General features: G+C 41.7%; 1 protein-coding gene across 7 annotated transcripts in view; it reads right to left on the bottom strand.

Annotated features, from left to right (window-relative positions):
• Positions 1–18,781, bottom strand: part of LOC115194262 (multiple PDZ domain protein) — a 70,960-nt gene extending 52,179 nt beyond the window's left edge. For 4 of the 7 annotated variants that reach the window (XM_029753841.1, XM_029753836.1, XM_029753837.1 and 1 more), the window contains exons 1-9: positions 18,604–18,781; positions 11,882–11,967; positions 9,228–9,394; positions 5,043–5,204; positions 4,516–4,655; positions 1,877–2,090; positions 929–1,057; positions 481–564; positions 162–266 (exon numbers count right to left, since the gene is read on the bottom strand). In XM_029753841.1, coding sequence (XP_029609701.1) covers positions 162–266; positions 481–564; positions 929–1,057; positions 1,877–2,090; positions 4,516–4,655; positions 5,043–5,204; positions 9,228–9,394; positions 11,882–11,897 — 1,017 coding nt within the window. In that variant the 5' untranslated portion in view covers positions 11,898–11,967; positions 18,604–18,781. The remainder of the gene's footprint in view (positions 1–161; positions 267–480; positions 565–928; positions 1,058–1,876; positions 2,091–4,515; positions 4,656–5,042; positions 5,205–9,227; positions 9,395–11,881; positions 11,968–18,603) is intronic. The other 3 variants (XM_029753839.1, XM_029753840.1, XM_029753838.1) reach the window with 1 other exon arrangement.
• Positions 18,782–19,140: the final 359 nt, after the last annotated feature.

Here is a 19,140-nt window from a genome sequence, read left to right on the forward strand (position 1 = left end):
CTGAGGGGAAGAGAGCTGGAACAAAAGAGAGACAGAACCATGTGCCCTTTATCCTAGTCATTAGTAAATATAACCTTTTAAGGAAACAAACCTAATAAAACCACCTCATCTTCACCCTTTCCCCCCCCTACCCATCCACCCACACGATTGTCTTGTCGTACCTGTTGCTCTGTGACCGTGGGCAACACCATTGGGACGATGGCGGTCTCCTCTGGAGGGCCTCTGGTGATGACCAACTTCACTCTGTTACCACACTGCCTCAGGACCTGGACCAATCACAATACAACTGAGACCAGCATTACACACTAAATACTGTACTTGTCACTTAGGGCTATACTGTATAGAACCATAGAAAAAGCAGGACAATGGGGATAAAATTGAGAAGTTTTTGTCAAGACTCAGTCAAGTCTCAACGTCGTATGTCTAAAAGTCTCAGACAAGTCTCATTATCAGTAGTCAATTCAATACAAAACTCAGTACCTGAGCCACCTGCTCACTTCCCATGCCATATAGGTCAGTGTCCCCAATCTTGAGGATGTGGTCCCCACTGCGCAGATGCCCATCCTAAGTACAAGGTAGGAAAGTTGGTTACTACTAGTAGGTATGGCTTACAAAAACCAAGATTCCCCACTGGGCACAGATGTCAGTTCAACATTTATGTTTTATAACATTTTGGTTGAGATGTCAACTAACGTGAATTCAACCAAAAATGTCACCCTGACATTGGATTTAGGGAAATCCTTACGTTGAGGACTTTTTGCAAATCCAATCAGTTTTCCACGTTAATTCAACGTCATCACATGGATTTTTTGTTGTTGTTGAAATAACGTGTAACAAAACGTTGATTCAAACCATTTTTGCCCAGTTGGTTCCTTCTTGCAAATCCTCTAAATACCAATGTGTGGTGCATCCATGACAATGAAGTCACCTGATCAGCGATGCCTCCAGGCAGGATGGTTTTGACAATGACACCAGTGGTCTTTCCTCCCACAATGCCAAAGCCCAGGCCTGTCCCGTCGTTGACCAGCTCCATGGTCTCCACATGATTCCAGTGGGCCTAAGGAGGGACACAGAGAGTGGAGCGTCAGATACGGATCTCAAAACATTCACTACAGGAAGGTTACTACGTATAGGATGTAACCCTCAGGGTAAAAGAGAGGTATGCCGTCCAAGGAGAACAACTAGGACTAATGAAGAGGAAATGAAGAAACATCATTCCAGGAACCACCTGGGAGGATGTAAAGAAAACAACACAGAACAGGGTGATAGAGATACACCGTTGAGGCTCTTTGTGCCACAAGGAGCGAGAAGGAATATGTTAAGTGCTCACAGAAGGAATTTCAATATTGCTGTGTGTGTGCCCCAGTGAACTAATGTTATACAACCGTCTGTGTTCCTCATCACGCTAGAGAGGTCAGGCATTACGCTAGCTCCCCCGGGAATGTGAGACACTATAGTTTGTGTCTGTGTTCCTCATCACGCTAGAGAGGTCAGGCATTACGCTAGCTCCCCCGGGAATGTGAGACACTATAGTTTGTGTCTGTGTTCCTCATCACGCTAGAGAGGTCAGGCATTACGCTAGCTCCCCCGGGAATGTGAGACACTATAGTTTGTGTCTGTGTTCCTCATCACGCTAGAGAGGTCAGGCATTACGCTAGCTCCCCCGGGAATGTGAGACACTACAGTTTGTGTCTGTGTTCCTCATCACGCTAGAGAGGTCAGGCATTACGCTAGCTCCCCCGGGAATGTGAGACACTATAGTTTGTGTGTGTATACAGAATGTGAGTGTGCTCATGTTTGTGTGTGTGTGTGTGTGTGCTAATGTGTTTATATACGTGTATGCTTCCACAAGCTTCTGTGTGTGCACTCCCCTCACCGCGCTGGAGTGGGCAGAAAGGGTGCTGGCAGCGGAGGGGGTACGGGACACCACGGGGCTGGCCAGCTGAGGGATGGGTCCTCTGGCTATGGTGAGCTGCACGCACTCAGACGCTCTCTGCAGGATGCCTATGGCCTGCTGGTGGGTCACTGTCTGGTCCAGGGGTTGACCGTTGATGGCCAAGATCTGGTCTGACTCCTTCAGCTTCCCATCGCTGTGGGAACAGGAGGATTCTCATGATAAAAAATATTCCCACAAGACATCAATTAACCTCTCTAGGGTAGGGGGCAGTATTTTCACGGCCGGATGAAAAACGTACCCAAATTAAATGGCCTACTACTCGGCCCAGGAACTAGAATATGCATATTATTAGTAGATTTGGATAGAAAACACTCTGAAGTTTCTAAAACTGTTTGAATGATGTCTGTGAGCATAACAAAACCCTGAGAAAAATCTAACCGGGAAGTGAGAATTCTGGTGCTTGTAGTCCTTTCAAGTCCTTGCCTTTCTAACAGACAGTGAGTTAGGGTTCATTTTGCACTTCCTAAGGCTTCCACAAGATGTCAACAGTCTTTAGAGAGTTGTTTGAGTCGTCTATGATGAACAGAGACCAAATGAGAAGGCTGAGAAGTTGGTGACCCCGGGAATGAGACGCGCGTTCACGCGAGAGGTAGCTACACGTTCAAAAACGTTTTTCAAGACACTGGTTTCGTCCGGTTGGAATATTACTGAATCTTCACGTTCTAAAGGCCCTAAAGATGGATGCTTTACAACGTTTGACATGTTTGAACGAACGGAAATAGATTTTTTTTTTTACTTTTCTTCGTGACATTTTCCTCGAGTAGCTGAACTGAACGCGCGAACAACAAAGAGCTATTTGGACATAAATTATGGAGTTTATCGAACAAAACAACATTTATTGTGGACCTGGGAATTCCTGGAAGTGCCTTCTGATGAAGATTACTAAAGGTAAGCGAATATTTCTAGTTTTATTTATGCTTTTAGATGACTCAAAAATGCCGGCTATCTGTATTGCTTGATGTCTTTTTCTGAGCGCAGTACTCAGATTATTGCAAAGTGTGCTTTCCACGTAAGGTTATTTTGAAATCGGACAACATGGTTGAATTCAGGAGATGTTTATCTATAATTCTTTGAATAACAATTTAATATTTTATCAAGGTTTATGAATAGTATTTTTGTAAATCGGTGTGATATTGAGATTATGAAGAGAAAAAAAACATTCCTCTGCAATAAACGAGAGAAATCTCACTGTAGTATGAAAACAGTCAAACAGTTCAGATTCCTCAGCAGAGAGGTGGTGCAACAAGGACCTACCGGCAGTTTTGGAGGCAAAATATTTTCTGAACGTCACGAGCCATTGAAAAATGCTGTTTTTGGATATAAATATGAACTTGATCGAACAAAAAAATGCATGTATTGTGTAACATAATGTCCTAGGAGTGTCATCTGATGAAGATCATCAAAGGTTAGTGCTGCATTTAGCTGTGTTTTGGGTATTTGTGATGCATGCTAGTTGCTTGAAAATGGCTGTGTTGTTTTTTGTGTCTATGTACTCTCCTAACATAATCTAATGTTTTGCTTTCGCTGTAAAGCCTTTTGGAAATCGGACAACGTGGTTAGATTCAGGAGAAGTGTATCTATAAAATGGTGTAAAATAGTCCTATGTTTGAGAACTTTGAATTATGACATTTTGTGGTTTTAAATTTGGCGCTCTGATTTGTCACTGGCTGTTGAATAGTGTGGGGCGAAGTCCCACATCCCCTAGAGAGGTTAAAGGGATAGTTCACCAACATTACAGTATGGCATCCTGGTTGCTAAAATTCTAATAGTTCATTTAATTTCAGTTTATGTGAAAAAACAAGCAAGTATAGTGTAGAGAATTATTGTAGCATCTAAACCGCTGGGAAATATATTTTCCATAACCAAAAATATTGAAGCATAGATATAGCGCAGATAGAACAGATCTACTGCTACTTAAACTTTCTTTCTATGAGAATGACAGATCTATAACACACAATTATAAGTGAATTTGGTCAGGTCGCCCAAAAAGTTACATATTAAAGCTGTAAGTGGTAACGTTTTAGTAGTTTTGTCCAATATGTAATTTTGGGTGAACTATCCCTTTAAAGTCTTATATTGTTAAGTTTTCATTGATGACTCGAGGTCAAACATAGTTCATTAGGATGCGGCCTCAGTGCAACTAAATTCATTATTGAATAGTTGATTATCAACAGCTGATTATCTAATGGGCAGTAAGGCTTAGAACTGCAGATAATCTCACAGTTGAAAAGATGCAGGTCGAAAAAGACAGTAGTCACCAACTATGGTCTTAGGGAGATGCAGGGTGGGCAGGCTTTTGTTCCACACCAGTACTAACACATCCGATAATCAACTGTTGATTCAGCTGGAATGTGTAAAAACTGGGTTTCTGGTTTTAATGACTTCATTTCAACCAGATTTGTCCGCCACAGGGTGGGCATGCATTTTGTTCCAGCCCATCACTAACACAATAGATAATCAACGGTTGACCCAGTAGGCAAAACTGGGTTTCTGGTTATAATGATGTCATTTCAACCAGATTTATCTACTGGGGATGACCCTTGTTAACTTTCCCATACCAGTGGGCCACGCTCCCGGGCTGGATCTCCTGGACGAAAATGCCCAGCTCCCCACGGTTCTCGCTCCTCAGGCCAACCACGCTGAAGCCCAGACCTCGAGACAGCGGCTTCAACAGCTCCATGTGCGTCACGTAGCGCCCCTAGAGACACACGCACGCACATGCGCACACACACACAAATGTACCCATATACATCACACACACTACACGTTAGCCCTCACAGCATAGTGTAGTGCGCACTTGTCTTTGAATGTCTTTGAATATTTATCTAGCTTGACCGGGAGTGTAACCAGCCTTGCTTGTGATTATCAAGATACATTTCTGGAGATAATACATTTTTCACTGTCTAGGGATGTAGAGAAATAGTACCACCAACAGCATTTGTGCAAAAGTCATGTCACATATGAAACAAAAACAATCAACCATATAATGAAATATGTACCTGTGTATCTAAAAGAAAGTTACTTGTTGTGATGAAATAACTCAAAATGTATGAAATGCTTGCGTTTTATCCAAACATGTCTTTACCTGAGCCATGGAGCGAATGATGTGCTCAAACTCCTCAGGCGATTGCTTCCCATTGACCTGTGTACTAGTGGAGGCTTCTGGGTAGGCAAGATGGCCACCATTGGCCTGGGCTGATGTGTAGCATTCACTCAGGTCACCGCTAAGTGTTGATGTGACACCACCCTGAAACCATCAATGGAAATACAGTCAAGTGTTGCATTCAAGAATTCTAGGTTTTGCAACATTTTGATATATGGCAAACTGTATAAACTCCGTATTGTTTATAAGAAAGAGCAGCTGCTAAAAGCTGTTGGCTGTTATAGTTTGAAGAGCTGTTTATTGAATTTGTGGCAGTTGTTTGATTGAAGTAAGAGAGACATGATCACAAACACTATAACCAATTATTTGAAATCGAATATATTCAATGTTGTGATGGTAGGAATTATACATCTCGCAAGAAACAGACTTAATCCACAAAATTACAGCTTTATTTTTGAATATATCAACCCAAACCTTGGTTACTTGTCACATTGTTATGCACATGCATTGCAGTGACTATCACTAATATCCCAAATAAGGCCACACAAGCCGATCCAATCAAGCTCTAACCAAAAACCTGCCTTCACTGCTGTTAAAATAAACAAAGGCTAATTTCGTGAATTCCCTAAATCAAACTAAGTCTAGGAGCGGGGGAGGCAGGCCAGCTCGTTACCCAGCCGTGATTAGCTGGATCTATAGCAGTCTAATCCTTCAGCGATAATAGCCTTTCAGCTGATCCAACAATGACTCTGCCACCAATGTAATATTTCCATCATAGCCATCTGGATGCCTTGATATGCTACTCAATAAATGGGCTGCAACCACTGTGGTTTTGTGACTAATGGATTACATGAATTAGACAATGTGTAAAACTATGTTTTTGAATCTCATTTGCTTATTGGCTCTAATGTTTGTTTATGATTCGTTTGAATGTGATCCAAAAGGACTAGCGCATTGCTTCATGAGCACTTTGTTTGAAATATAGCATCCTAGGCTTCGGTTGCCCTTTTGAACTTGTGCTTAGCATATTGAAGAAGCATTTTGGACACACTAGCTGACATATCATCCAGCCAGTATGGTGAGGTTTTAGCCTTTGTAAAGAGAAAAACCCTGCAGGCTCGGCTAAGTTAGCGTAGCGCTCAAGTTGCTGTCCCATACACAAGCTTTGTTAGCCAGCCGGGCTAAGAGGATTAAAGTTCCAGTTTGGTTCTTGCACATTTAAGAAATTGTTTCTGCCCCACTTCACACGGCGGCAGCCTCTCTCTTCCGCGAGCAGGCCCTGTCGCCATAGCGACACTGACAGTGCTAGGCACTACTGGCAGGGGTAGACAGACAGACTGTGTGTGGGTCTAGGCATTGACTGACAACAAAAACACTAACTACAGCTTTCCTACAAATTGGTTTCGCCTAAGGAAGCCAGAAAGTCTATTTGTACTGCAAAATCCCAGCTTAATCTCTGTTCCTCTAAATTGAATTTACATGATTTTAATGTTTTCTTTGATTCACTTTATTTATAAACATAGACTCCATTACTCATTTATTTTAGCTTGAAAACAGTAGGGTGGAAGAGCAATAGTTTAGCATGCCACACACACAGTTACCCATGCTACACTGTGTGGAATGGATTGCTACATTGTGCTAAGGAATGTGACACTGCTGAAATAAGCTATAAAGCACTGGCGCACAAAAAAAAAATGCCTGCAAGGATTTTATAATCTGAATTCCTTCAGGGTTGAAAAAATAGAAAAGATATAGCAACCCCCCTAACTCCCACTGCATAGCTCACATATTTTCTGTCTCAAACGCTCACCCTGGCCCCTTCCCACAGTGACCTAACCAGAGCTCTTTCTTGGGCAAAAACAAAATCTACATTTCTCATGGGCCCTGGATAAGCCGAGGAGACCTTTTGGCTTTTCCTGGTATTGTCTGCTTATGTAACCTTATTAAAAGTGCCCAGATGAACTCGGACTGCAATATGACCACAGTAATACATGATTTGAGATGGGGAAAAAAAGCTAAATCTGTCTGGAGCCCTAATAATTCAATTGGATTCAACGCAGACCAAATCAAGATTGAAATAGGTAGCAGTAATTTATTTCATTCTAACTACCAGACATAATAATACTGTCGTAGCAAAGACCACACATGGTCAATGCTGAGTCTGAAGCTATGCCATTAACACATTTATCTACTATTGATACACCATCCAAAGTGTAATTAATAACTTCACCAAGCTCAAAAGGGATATTCAAATGTCTGCTTTTATTTTACCCATCTACCAATAGGTGCCCTTTTTTTCCCTGGTCTTTGTGGTTGAATCTGTGTTTGAAATTCACTGCTTGACTGAGGGACCTTACAGATACTTGTATGTGTGGGGTACAGAGATGAGGTAGTCATTCAAAAATCATGTTAAACTCTATTATTGCACACAGAGTGAGTCCAGGCAACTTATTACCGTAATTTCCGGACTATTAAGCGCACCTGAATATAAGCCGCACCCACTGAATAAAAAAATATATATTATTGTGAACATAAATAAGCCGCACATGTCTATAAGCCGCAGGTGCCTACCGGTATATTGAAACAAATGAACTTTACACAGGCTTTAACGAAACACGGCTTGTAACAAAAATAAATAGGCTTTAACGAAACACGGCTTGTAACAAAAATAAATAGGCTTTAACGAAACACGGCTTGTAACAAAAAAATAGCAGTAAACTTTAGGTGTCTTTTTGCACTGAGTCAATTCCTCACGCTGCTGTTTCCAACGTCTTATCATCGACTCATTAAGACCAAGCTCCCGTGCAGCAGCTCTATATCCTTTTCCAACAGCCAGATCAATCACCTTCAACTTGAAAGCTGCATCATATGCATTTCTCCGTGTCTTTGCCATGATGAGGGTGACAAAATGACTACCATAACCAGAATGATGGGAAGTTTGAGAGCACTCGATTTAATCTAAACAGTAAACAAAAAAGTTGTTTGACCGTAACCCGTTCGGCAATTTCATTGGTCTAATGAAAGCTTCATGCCGCCAAAAAACTGAGCACGTCACAGAATGTGTGTTTTTTTATTTTATTTTATTGAAAGCGGGAAAAATCCATATATTAGCCGCGTCATTGTTTAAGCCGCGAGGTTCATAGCCTGGGAAAAAAGTTGTGGCTTATAGTCCGGAATTTACGGTATGTGACTTGTTAAGCACATTTTTACACCTGAACTTATTTAGGCTTCAACTTTGACATTATGGCGTATTGTGTGTAGGCCAGCGACAAAAAATCTCAAATTAAACTATACTGAAGAATATAAAATAATATATATATAAAATGCAACACACAATAATTTTAACGATATTACCGAGTTACAGTTCATTTAAGGAAATCAGTCAATTGAAATATATTTATTAGCACCTAATCTATGGATTTCACATGGCTGGGCCTGGGATGGCATAGGCCCACCCTCTGGGGAGCCAGGCCAAACAACATTTGTTTTACCCCACAAAAGGGCTATATTAGACAGAAATACTCCTCAGTTTCATCAGCTGTCCAGGTGACTGCTGTCAGACGATCCCGCAGGTGAAAAAGTTGGATGTGGAGATCCTGGACTGCGTGGTTACATGTGGTCTGCGGTTGGACATACTGCCAAATTCTCTAAGGTGGTTTATGGTAGAGAAATGAACATTAAATTCTCTGGCAACAGGTCTGGTGGACATTCCTGCAGTCAGTATGCCAATTGCACGCTCCCTCAAAACTTGAGACACCTGTGGCATTGCATTGTGTGACAAAACTGCACATTATAGAGCAGCCTTTTATTGTCCCCAGCACAAGGTGTAATGATGTGTAATGATCATGCTGTTTAATCAGCTTCTTGACATGCCACACCTGTCAGGTGGCTGGATTATCTTGGCAAAGGAGAAATGCTAACAGGGATGAAAACAAATGTTATTTCAGTTCATGAAATATGGGACCAACATGTTGCGTTCATATTTTTGTTCAGTATATTTTACATATATTTATATTTTACAGGCTGTAACGCAACAAAATGTGGAAAAAGTCAAGGGGTGTGAATACTTTCTGAAGGCCCTGTATATTTGATATTGTTCATCAAAGTTAGCTGACTAACTTAGTGATCCTAAATCCCAACACCCAAGAGAAACCTGATCTTACCCACCTGGTCTTTGAGGAGCTGGACAGACTTCTGCAGGGCCAGAATCTGGTGGAACAGGGGGCTCTGGAGAACTGACTTGAGCAGGCTGAGCTTCTCCTCGGTGGGGACCTCCCCCCGGTCCTTCAGCTTGGCCTGGAGACGCTCCACTGCCTGCAAGGCACGCTGGGTATCTGCAAAAGTGTTGCATAGTCCAGTGACCGCATGGGGAGGCAGCCGCGTGGAGAACAGTGGAAGAGAGGGTTAGCTATCAGTATGAACATGCAGGGTGATCAATGCAAGTGTTTTGAAATTCTTTAGAAGTTGAGTACAGCTAGATAGGAGGCCGACATGCCCCCTTTGACAACTCTAAAACATCCTGTAATTAAACATCCAAGAGTTCCTATTTTGTTGGCAGTGTCCATTTAGGATGGATTGCTGAGATATCAAAACGTATTTATTTCACATGCACCGAATACAACAGGTGTAGTAGACTTTACTGTGAAATGCTTGTTTACGAGCCCTTCCCAACACAGGAGGTTGGTGGCTCCTTAATTGGGGAGGACGGACCTGTGGTAATGGCTAGAGCAGAATGGTATCCATGTGTTTGATGCCATTCCATTTGCTCCATTCCAGCCATTATTATGAGCTGTCCTCCCCTCAGCAGCCTCCACTGCTTACCAAATATGCAATGAACAATAATAATAAAAAATTGTAACACAAGGGGAATAAAATACACAAAAGAATTGAGCTATATACAGGGAGTATCAGTACCAGATCAATGTGCAGGGGTACAAGGTATTTGAGGTAGAAAAGTACATGAAGGCAGGGTGAAGTGACTAAGCATCAGGATAGACAATAATACGAATAAATAGAGAACAGAGTAGCAGCAGGCAGCATAGGATGAGTTTGAAAGTGTACAGTACCACTCAAACGTTTGGACACACCTACTCATTCAAGGGTTTTTCTTCATTTGTACTATTTTCTACATTGTAGAATAATAGTGAAGACAACAAAACTATGAAATAACACATATGGTGTGTATATAGTCTAGTGAGTGTGCGTAGGGTCAGTGCAAGATAGTTTGGGTACCATTCATTGACTATTTAGCAGTTTGGCTATTTAGCAGTTTTATGGCTTGGGGGTAGAAGCTATCTCAGAGCCTGCTGTTCCGAGAGCCGATGCTTCAGTACCATTTGCCAGACGGTAGCAGAGTGAACAGTCTATGGCTACGGTTGCTGGATTTTTTGGCAATTTTTCAGGCCTTCCCCTGACACCACCTGATATAGAGGTCCTGGATGAGCTCAGCCCGTACTAGACTTTCTGCACCACTCTCTGTAGCGCTTTGCGGTCCAGGGCGGTACATTTGTCATACCAAGCGGTGATACAGTCAGTCAAGATGCTCTCGATTGCGCAGCTGTATAACTTTTTGGAGGTACCAAGGACCCATGCCAAATTGTTTCAGTCGCCTGAGGGGGAAGAGTGGCTGCCGTGCCCTCTTCACTAATGTGAGGGTGCGTGTAAACCATGTTACGTCCTTAGTGATGTGGAGGCCAACGAATGTGAAGCTCTCGACCAGCTCCACTACAGCGATGTGGATGGGAGCGTGCTCTCCCCTCTTTCTCCTGTAGTCCACAATCAGCTCCTTGGTCTTACTGATGTTGAGGGAGAGGTTGTTGTCAAGGCACCACACTGCTAAGTCTCTGACCTCCTCCCTGTAGGCTGTCTCATTACCATTGTGTCGTCAGCAAACTTGATGGTGTTGGAATCGTGTGCGGGCCACGCATTCGTGGGTGAAAGGGAGTACAGGAGGTGACTAAGAATACACCTCTGAGGGGTCCAGTGTTGAAGGAATGTGAAGTCTATTCTACAATTGACTTCTAAAGTCTTATCTACTGTAAGTAACACATGCTCCTGTTGCCACACGGAACCAAACGTGCTTGCTAATGTGTGAAGCACTATGTGAATGATTCTTGGGGGGGGGTGAGAGAGAGAGAGACCACCCTGAGGCTTAGCTTAACTTCCATTCAACATGATGTTCTCTTTCAGAATAACAATGATTTGCTGTTAGCTTTGGCTCGGCCGAGAGACGCACAGGTCCGGACTGGGCAACCGGAGAAAAAAGGTCCTCCAGTTTGCTTGCTCGACCCTGCATAAGCTCTTCTCGCCTCCTCAAAGCGGCTTGTTAGCCAAGGATGGGTTTGGACGGGGCAATTTCCAAAGCCCGCGGACTGTGACTCTCACCTAATAGGGCGTGCACGAGTTCCAAAGCACTGTTCGTTCTGAGAGCTAGCCCACCTCTTTGTGCAGAGACAGTAAACAAAACAATAACACGAGAGTCTCGACAGACACATTTCTGTTAACGGCTTGTACCTTCCGGGGTACTTTGTTGTTGTTTTCGTAGCGGAGTGTTCGGGCGTGCATAACAAGGATTCTCCTCAGGGTCTGTGTTTCTTAGAGAAATAGGGTGATTTTACAATAACTGAGGCCTAGTCCAGATTTTTTATGTTTGGATGGGAGATGGGGAGTAACGTTATCTAAATAAATAATAACATCAATCTAATTCACTCGCTTCATCAAAACATTATCACCTCTCCCTGTTTTCATGTTGTGAGACCTTGGACATAACTGACAACACTAGCAATCAACACTTTTCTAACACACATTGACTGATCACTTACCCATTGTCTCAATCATGTCTTTTATTCCTGGTAGATGTGATAGCTGCCTATCAACCAATGAGTGTTACTCTTCACGTAGTCAAGGCCTGCAAAATATACATGTGTTACACACCCTTCATATAAGCACCCCCTATTTGACCTTTGACCAAATGAATATGAAATCAACATGAAACCATTACGAGTGTTGTTGCAATGCTACTTTTGTCAATCATTATCACATAGGCTACTTAGTCATTCAATGTTGATATCCATGTACACTCTGACCAGTGTGTTCTTAAAAGACTGACCGACAATTAAAACACCTCAGCAGTCTACTCTCCGAATTGTCATACTTCACAGGACATAATATAAAATACAAATTTTTATGCTGAATAATTTTTTGTTATGCTAAAGATGAGAGCAGCTACATTACAGAACAAAGGTTTCGTGCAGGTGCTACAATACTACTAGAAGAAGTAGGTATTTACTAGGCACATGCAGGTTGATGGGGCCTTTGTATTTGACTAATGCTCTTATTCAGGGATTAACATCTGCCAATTGCCATTCCTGGGGCCTTAACTGACATTGGCAATGGCTTTGTGACATGTATGTCACCGTCAGTCATCTGTGTGGCCTTGGCAAAGTCATTAACTATGCATGTTAGGCCAAACAGGCAGGTGTTCTGCTTCTATGCTCAGTAGCCTAATCAATAGCCATATCACATCTCAGTTACTGTAAATCAAGTATCCACTAATACATTCAGAAATAAGTTGTGTGTTACTATACCAAGGCACAGTGATGCTTTTAAAACTGAAAGGTTAAGTGATGCAGATGAAGTCAATGTTCTAATGTGAATGAAATGTCTTCCTTTTATATTGAGACATGTTTTATACATCAAAAGGTACAATAATGTACAAATACCTGGAAGTTAAATATTGCATATTTAGTTGTTATACAGTAAATCGTCTTACTAACTGCTCTGTAACCTTGTCATACCCACTCCAGTCATACCATGCAAGCACATTGATAGAAAACAGTTTCTTTAATTGCATTGATCCATTATCAATGAGACGTGGTATGGGGAGGAACTTAATTATTTAATTTGCTTAAATCTTATATTAGCTCAATCATTAGGTGCAGGTGCATATGCTGAATAGCCAATTCTCATGGCATTATCAGCCATAGAATAGCCTATAGGCCTATCAGTAGGCAATATTTACAGCCAATGTCTATAAACTTACAGACAACAGCCATTTTTGTCACCCAATATAAAAACGAGTTTGAAACCAAAATAGAAACAACTTCAAGCTTTATTTAGGGCCTATCACTTGGTTTGGACAAACAGATTGACAGTTAATAGGTTAATGGTTTCTTGAAGTTTTTTTTTTCTAGGGACCCCAGCTAGCACATTTGGTTTCTTTGTAGTTGTGGGACATACGTTTTTGGTTTCCAATTGGTTCTGGGAACGAAGCCATATATTTCCTGACCGGTAAAACGGAAACGTTCTGAGAATGTAAGCGAAAATTTCAAAGGAAACAAGCACTCATTAAACCTGTTAGGGATAGGGGGCAGTATTTTCACGTTCGGATGAAAACCGTGCCCAGAGTAAACTGCCTGCTACTCGGGCCCAGAGTCAAATATTTGCATATTATTAGTAGATTTGGATAGAAGACACTCTGAAGTTTCTAAAACTGTTTGAATGATGTCTGTGAGTATAACATAACTCATATGGCAGGCAAAAACCTGAGAAAAATCCAACCAGGAAGTGGGAAATCTGAGGGTTGTAGTTTTTCAATTGAGTGCCTTTCCAAACTACAGTGTCTGTGGGGTCATTTTGCACTTCCTAAGGTTTCCACTAGATGTCACCAGTCTTTAGAACTTTGTTTCATGCTTCTACTGTTACTGGGCAGAAAATAAGAGCTGTCTCAAGCCTGGGACCAGCGAGTTGTTTACGGCGCGCTCACGCAGGCGCGCTCAGGCAGGCGCGCTCAGGCAGGCGCGCTCAGGCAGGCGCGCTCAGGCAGGCGCGCTCAGGCAGGCGCGCTCAGGCAGGCGCGCTCAGGCAGGCGCGCTCAGGCAGGCGCGCTCAGGCAGGCGCGCTCACGCAGGCGCGCTCAGGCAGGCGCGCCGCTCCTTCTTTTTCCTCTGTAATGAATACGCTATTGTCCGGTTGGAATATTATCAAAGATTTATGTTAAAAAGAACCTAAGGATTGATTGTATACATCGTTTGACATGTTTCTACGAACGATAATGGAATATTTAGACTTTTCGTCTCAGGTTTTGCGCTCGCACATTTTGCCTTTGGATAGTGATCTGAACGCGAACGAAAGGAGGTATTTGGACATAAATATGGAGTTTATCAAACAAAACTAACATTTCTTGTGGAAGTGGGAGTCCTGGGAGTGCATTCCGATGAAGATAAGCAAAGGTAAGTGAAGATTTATAATACTATTTCTGAGTTTAGTTGACTCCAGAACTTGGCGGGTAACTGTATAGCTTGCTTTGATGGCTGAGCTCTGTACTCAGAATATTGAACGACATGCTTTCGCCGTAAAGCTATTTTGAAATCTGACACAGCGGTTGCATTAAGGAGAAGTGTATCTATAATTCTTTCAATAACTGTTGTAAATTTTATCAACGTTTATGATGAGTATTTTTGTAAATTGATGTGCTCATTCACCGGAGGATTTGGAGGCAATACATTTTCTGAACATCACGCGCAAATGTAAAATGGGGTTTATGGATATAAATATGAACTTTATCGAACAAAACATACATACATTTACATTTAAGTCATTTAGCAGACGCTCTTATCCAGAGCAACTTACAAATTGGTGCATTCACCTTATGATGTATTGTGAAACATTGAGTCCTGGGAGTGTCATCTGATGAAGATCATCAAAGGTTAGTGATTCATTTTAGCTGCATTTCTGGTTTTTGTGACGCCTCTCCTTGCTTGGAAAATGGCTGTGTGGTTTTTCTTGTTTAGGCACTGTCCTAACATAATCCAATGTTATGCTTTCGCCGTAAAGCCTTTTTGAAATCGGACAATGTGGTTGGATTAACGGAAGATTATCTTTAAAATGGTGTATAATAGTTGTATGTTTGAGAAATTTGAACTATGAGATTTTTGTTGTTTTGAATTTGCCGCCCTGCTATTTCACTGGCTGTTGGCCAGGGGTTCCACTAGCGGAACGTCTGTCCATAAGATAAAGTGTGGCAAATTAGTGGGCGTGGCCAAGACACCTGAACACACTTAACAAGATCGAGAATAGAGTTTTGTTGACGCTGAGAACGGAATGTATCGCTTTTTAAATAACATTCTTACAACGTCACTAATGTTTTCTTATGGTTTTTATGGAACGTTTTCTTAATGTTCTGAGAACATGACTAAATATAACCATGAGGAAACCTGCAGAAAATGTTATGCTGAAGAATTGAAATTCCCACAGATGAACATTGTTTATTAAACTTCTCTGAACTAATTGAGAACATTCCCAATGTCAAACCAGATGGAGAACGTTCCTAGAACATCACCAACATTTTTATTAAATGTAAGCATGTTTGAACTTTTAAAAACGTTCTGTAAAGTAATGAAATGCGCCCCCCCCCCCATTGAGCAAGTGAATGCTTCTGACATTTTCGGACTACTAAACAACTATTTAGAACCATGGAGAGTAACCACAAGTCACAAAGAAAACAGAAGCTGCATCCACTATTCCAGCACCATTTCAGCATCATCAAATCACCTATGCTTAGTCTAATACAGTGACAACTAAAAGACACCAAAAACGATTTAGTCCAATCAACGTAAGCTAAATATTATTTGACTGTCCATGGTTCTGATTTCTGTGTGTGTGTGTGTTGCGTACATTTGTACGGAATGGGGTGAGTTTACGTTATCTCCCCAGAGAAAGCATCTGAGCGAGCGAAACAGCGCCTCTCTGTCTCTGTAGCCCATGAGATGATTTCCGCCGTAGCATTGCATGCAAGGGAAGCCAGAGAGCATTTGTCCACCCTTGATTAAAAAAAACGTTAAAAAAAATATAATATAATAGCCAATCAGCTTTGAGCTAAACTGAGTGAGCTCAACTGTGAATGGTCCTGGCACACCAAAAAAAGTGTCAAGGGAAGCCTGTTTTGGATTTAGCTTCACACTAATCACATCACATCTTGAGCAAAACATCAAATGATATGCAACAAATGTAGTTTTTTTCTCTTGTTGTGTTGTTTAACTTGGTGGATAGATAGCTAAAATCGTCCCTTTCCTAAATTAGCTGGACGGAGTTAGGGATTTTGACTTGTGGATTTTACTTAATTCTTCATACTGGGCAATGATTATAACAGCAATTCTGATCCATTCAAATGAGGCTACAAAGAAAACGAATGCGACTGTAGCGACTGTGTTGACTTCCATATCTGGGGTGTGAACTACGTTTCTATTCAAGCGTTGATCGACATGGTAATGGCTCTATAGTATTGGAGAAAAGTTGAAAAAACTGACCCTCCGTTACATCGTGACGAGTCATGCCGTAACGTACAGCACGCATAAAGCAACTATTTCTGTCTTACAATCTCTCTCCACCAGGTGTAGCACTTCTCTCATCGTTTAAAAACAAGAAATGGACAGTGACGGGGTAAGGGGGGATACCTAGTCATTTTTTGCATCATCACTGTAAGCGATCATGACTTTCAAAGCCGCTGTTTACTTCTGAAGATCACTTTAGCACCGCCCTAAAAACCCGATTGAAATTCGACACAAACCTTCAAATAGGTATGTAATGACACATTATATAAACTCTTTATAGTGTTTTATTTACATTTTAGACGCGATAAGGTGATAAGGACAGATCGAGTGAAAAAAAGCAGTTCTCTCACTATCACGCATTAGTTTCGCTTCCCCACCCGCCATTTCTAACCTGTTAGGGATAGGGGGCAGTATTTACACGGCCGGATAAAAAACGTACCCGATTTAATCTGGTTATTACTACTGCCCAGAAACTAGAATATGCATATAATTATTGGCTTTGGATAGAAAACACCCTAAAGTTTCTAAAACTGTTTGAATGGTGTCTGTGAGTATAACAGAACTCATATGGCAGGCAAAAACCTGAGAAGATTCCTTACAGGAAGTGGCCTGTCTGACAATTTCTTGGGCTTCTTCACTCTCTTTATTGAAAACTGAGGATCTCTGCTGTAACGTGACACTTCCCACGGCTCTCATAGGCTCTCAGAAGGCGGCAAAAAGCTGAATGATGTCTTTGGAGCCCCTGGCTGAAAAACATTAGCGCATTTGGCAAGTGGTCGATCAGAGTACAATGAGACTGAGGCGCGTGCACGAGGCGACACCATGTTTTTATTTTCTCTGTCTTTGAACGTAAACAGGGTTTCCCGGTCGGAATATTATCGCTTTTTTACGAGAAAAATGGCATGAAAATTTATTTTAAACAGTGGTTGACATGCTTCGAAGTACGGTAATGGAATATTTAGAAGTGTTTTGTCACGAAACGCGTCGGGCGCGTCACCCTTCTTTACCCTTCGGATAGTGTCTTGAACGCACGAACAAAACAGAGGATACTTGAACATAACTATGGATTATTTTGAACCAAACCAACATTTGTTATTGAAGTAGAAGGCCTGGGAGTGCATTCTGACGAAGAACAGCAAAGGTAATCCAATTTTTCTTATAGTAAATCTGACTTTGGTGAGGGCTAAACTTGGTGGGTGTCTAAATAGCTAGCCCGTGATGGCTGGGCTATCTACTCAGAATATTGCAAAATGTGATTTCGTCCCACCTACCCTAGAGAGGCTAAAAGACCCGAAGGAGCTCATTGCCTTCTTGAATTATGCAGAAACGGGCAGCGTGGAGGTCATGTCATTAATTTTGTTGGAAAGGGGAGAAATTGTGCTTTACAATGATATTGACATTACAATTGATTTGAAAGTATTGTTTTTGGGGTGCTAAAATAATGTCAATTGTACGGACCAAGGCGATGTACAAGAGTGAGTGAGTTTACGTTACATTCAGCCTCGTGTGAATTTAAGAACAATTATGAAAACACAGAGATGAAAGATAAATTGTATGGTTTTTTTTTTTCTTGGTAATTTTTTGTGGGAAGCCTGGCTTCTCATGGCCTCCATCAATACACGCCACTGGCTCTTACCAAGCTCTAAGAAACGTTATGTGCTAGCTGGGATAGTTCTAACTATGGATCCATAAAACCCCTATAGTATAGTTTTCGTTCACCGCTCACTCAAGGCATATTTAACAAACTGAAATGTGTTTGTACAAGTGTCGGCACTGTCTGTTTATACGTTTACATAGTATTATTTTAAATCTAGCCTCGCCTCGGCAACAGAAGGCAATGAATACAATCCGCTTTTCTCAACTCCCCCTCCTTCTCCATCTCTTCTTCAGGATGTTGAATCAACAGGTATTCGACATTATCAGAGACGCCAAAGAAGTTGTATAACGTTGTGACAACGTAATGAAACCGCCCAAGTGCTTGAAACATTCCCACAAAACTATAAACATATCATATAGGCTATGGGAGAGAAAATACAGATGTCGTTGGAAACATTGACCGCGCGAGCGTCAGAGAACGTAGCCTTTACAATAGCAACACTGTTGCTCAAAATCCAAACTCGGAATTCAGCGTTACATATGTATCCGAAACGCTTATTAACTTTTATCTTGTCAAATGCATTGAAAGGGGTATTATAGGAACGAAGGAAACTTACACAGGCGTTGACCCTTGGCTGGCGGCTTACACAGGACGTGTCCTGTTGTACTCCGGCTAACGGCGCATAGACTGGGCTTAAAGATGGGGCGTATTGTAACTGGATATTCTATAGACATTTGCAGCAACAGCGTCACCGAGAGTTGAGATCGAGACCAGCTATGGGAGAGACGGTGGAAGTTTATTGGGAGGTCACAAGCGCCGCTTGGTGGATACCATGACAACTAGGCCTAAAGTGCAGCCTGCTGTTCTGCATCTCAATCATCTCAAGTATTGCACTCAGACAGACTTGATTGGGGATTTATTTCATATGCATTGGGCAATTTTATAAGGGGGTCTATTTTTATAATCATGGGTATTGCAAAAGCCATGTTTAAAAAATATATATATTTCACCTTTATTTTATTTAACCAGGTAGGCTAGTTGAGAACAAGTTCTCATTTGCAACTGCGACCTGGCCAAGATAAAGCATAGCAATTCGACACATACACCAACACAGAGTTACACATGGAATAAACAAAACATACAGTCAATAATA

The sequence above is a fragment of the Salmo trutta genome, chromosome 5, assembly GCF_901001165.1.
Source record: "Salmo trutta chromosome 5, fSalTru1.1, whole genome shotgun sequence".
In the NCBI taxonomy this organism is placed as follows: domain Eukaryota; kingdom Metazoa; phylum Chordata; class Actinopteri; order Salmoniformes; family Salmonidae; genus Salmo; species Salmo trutta.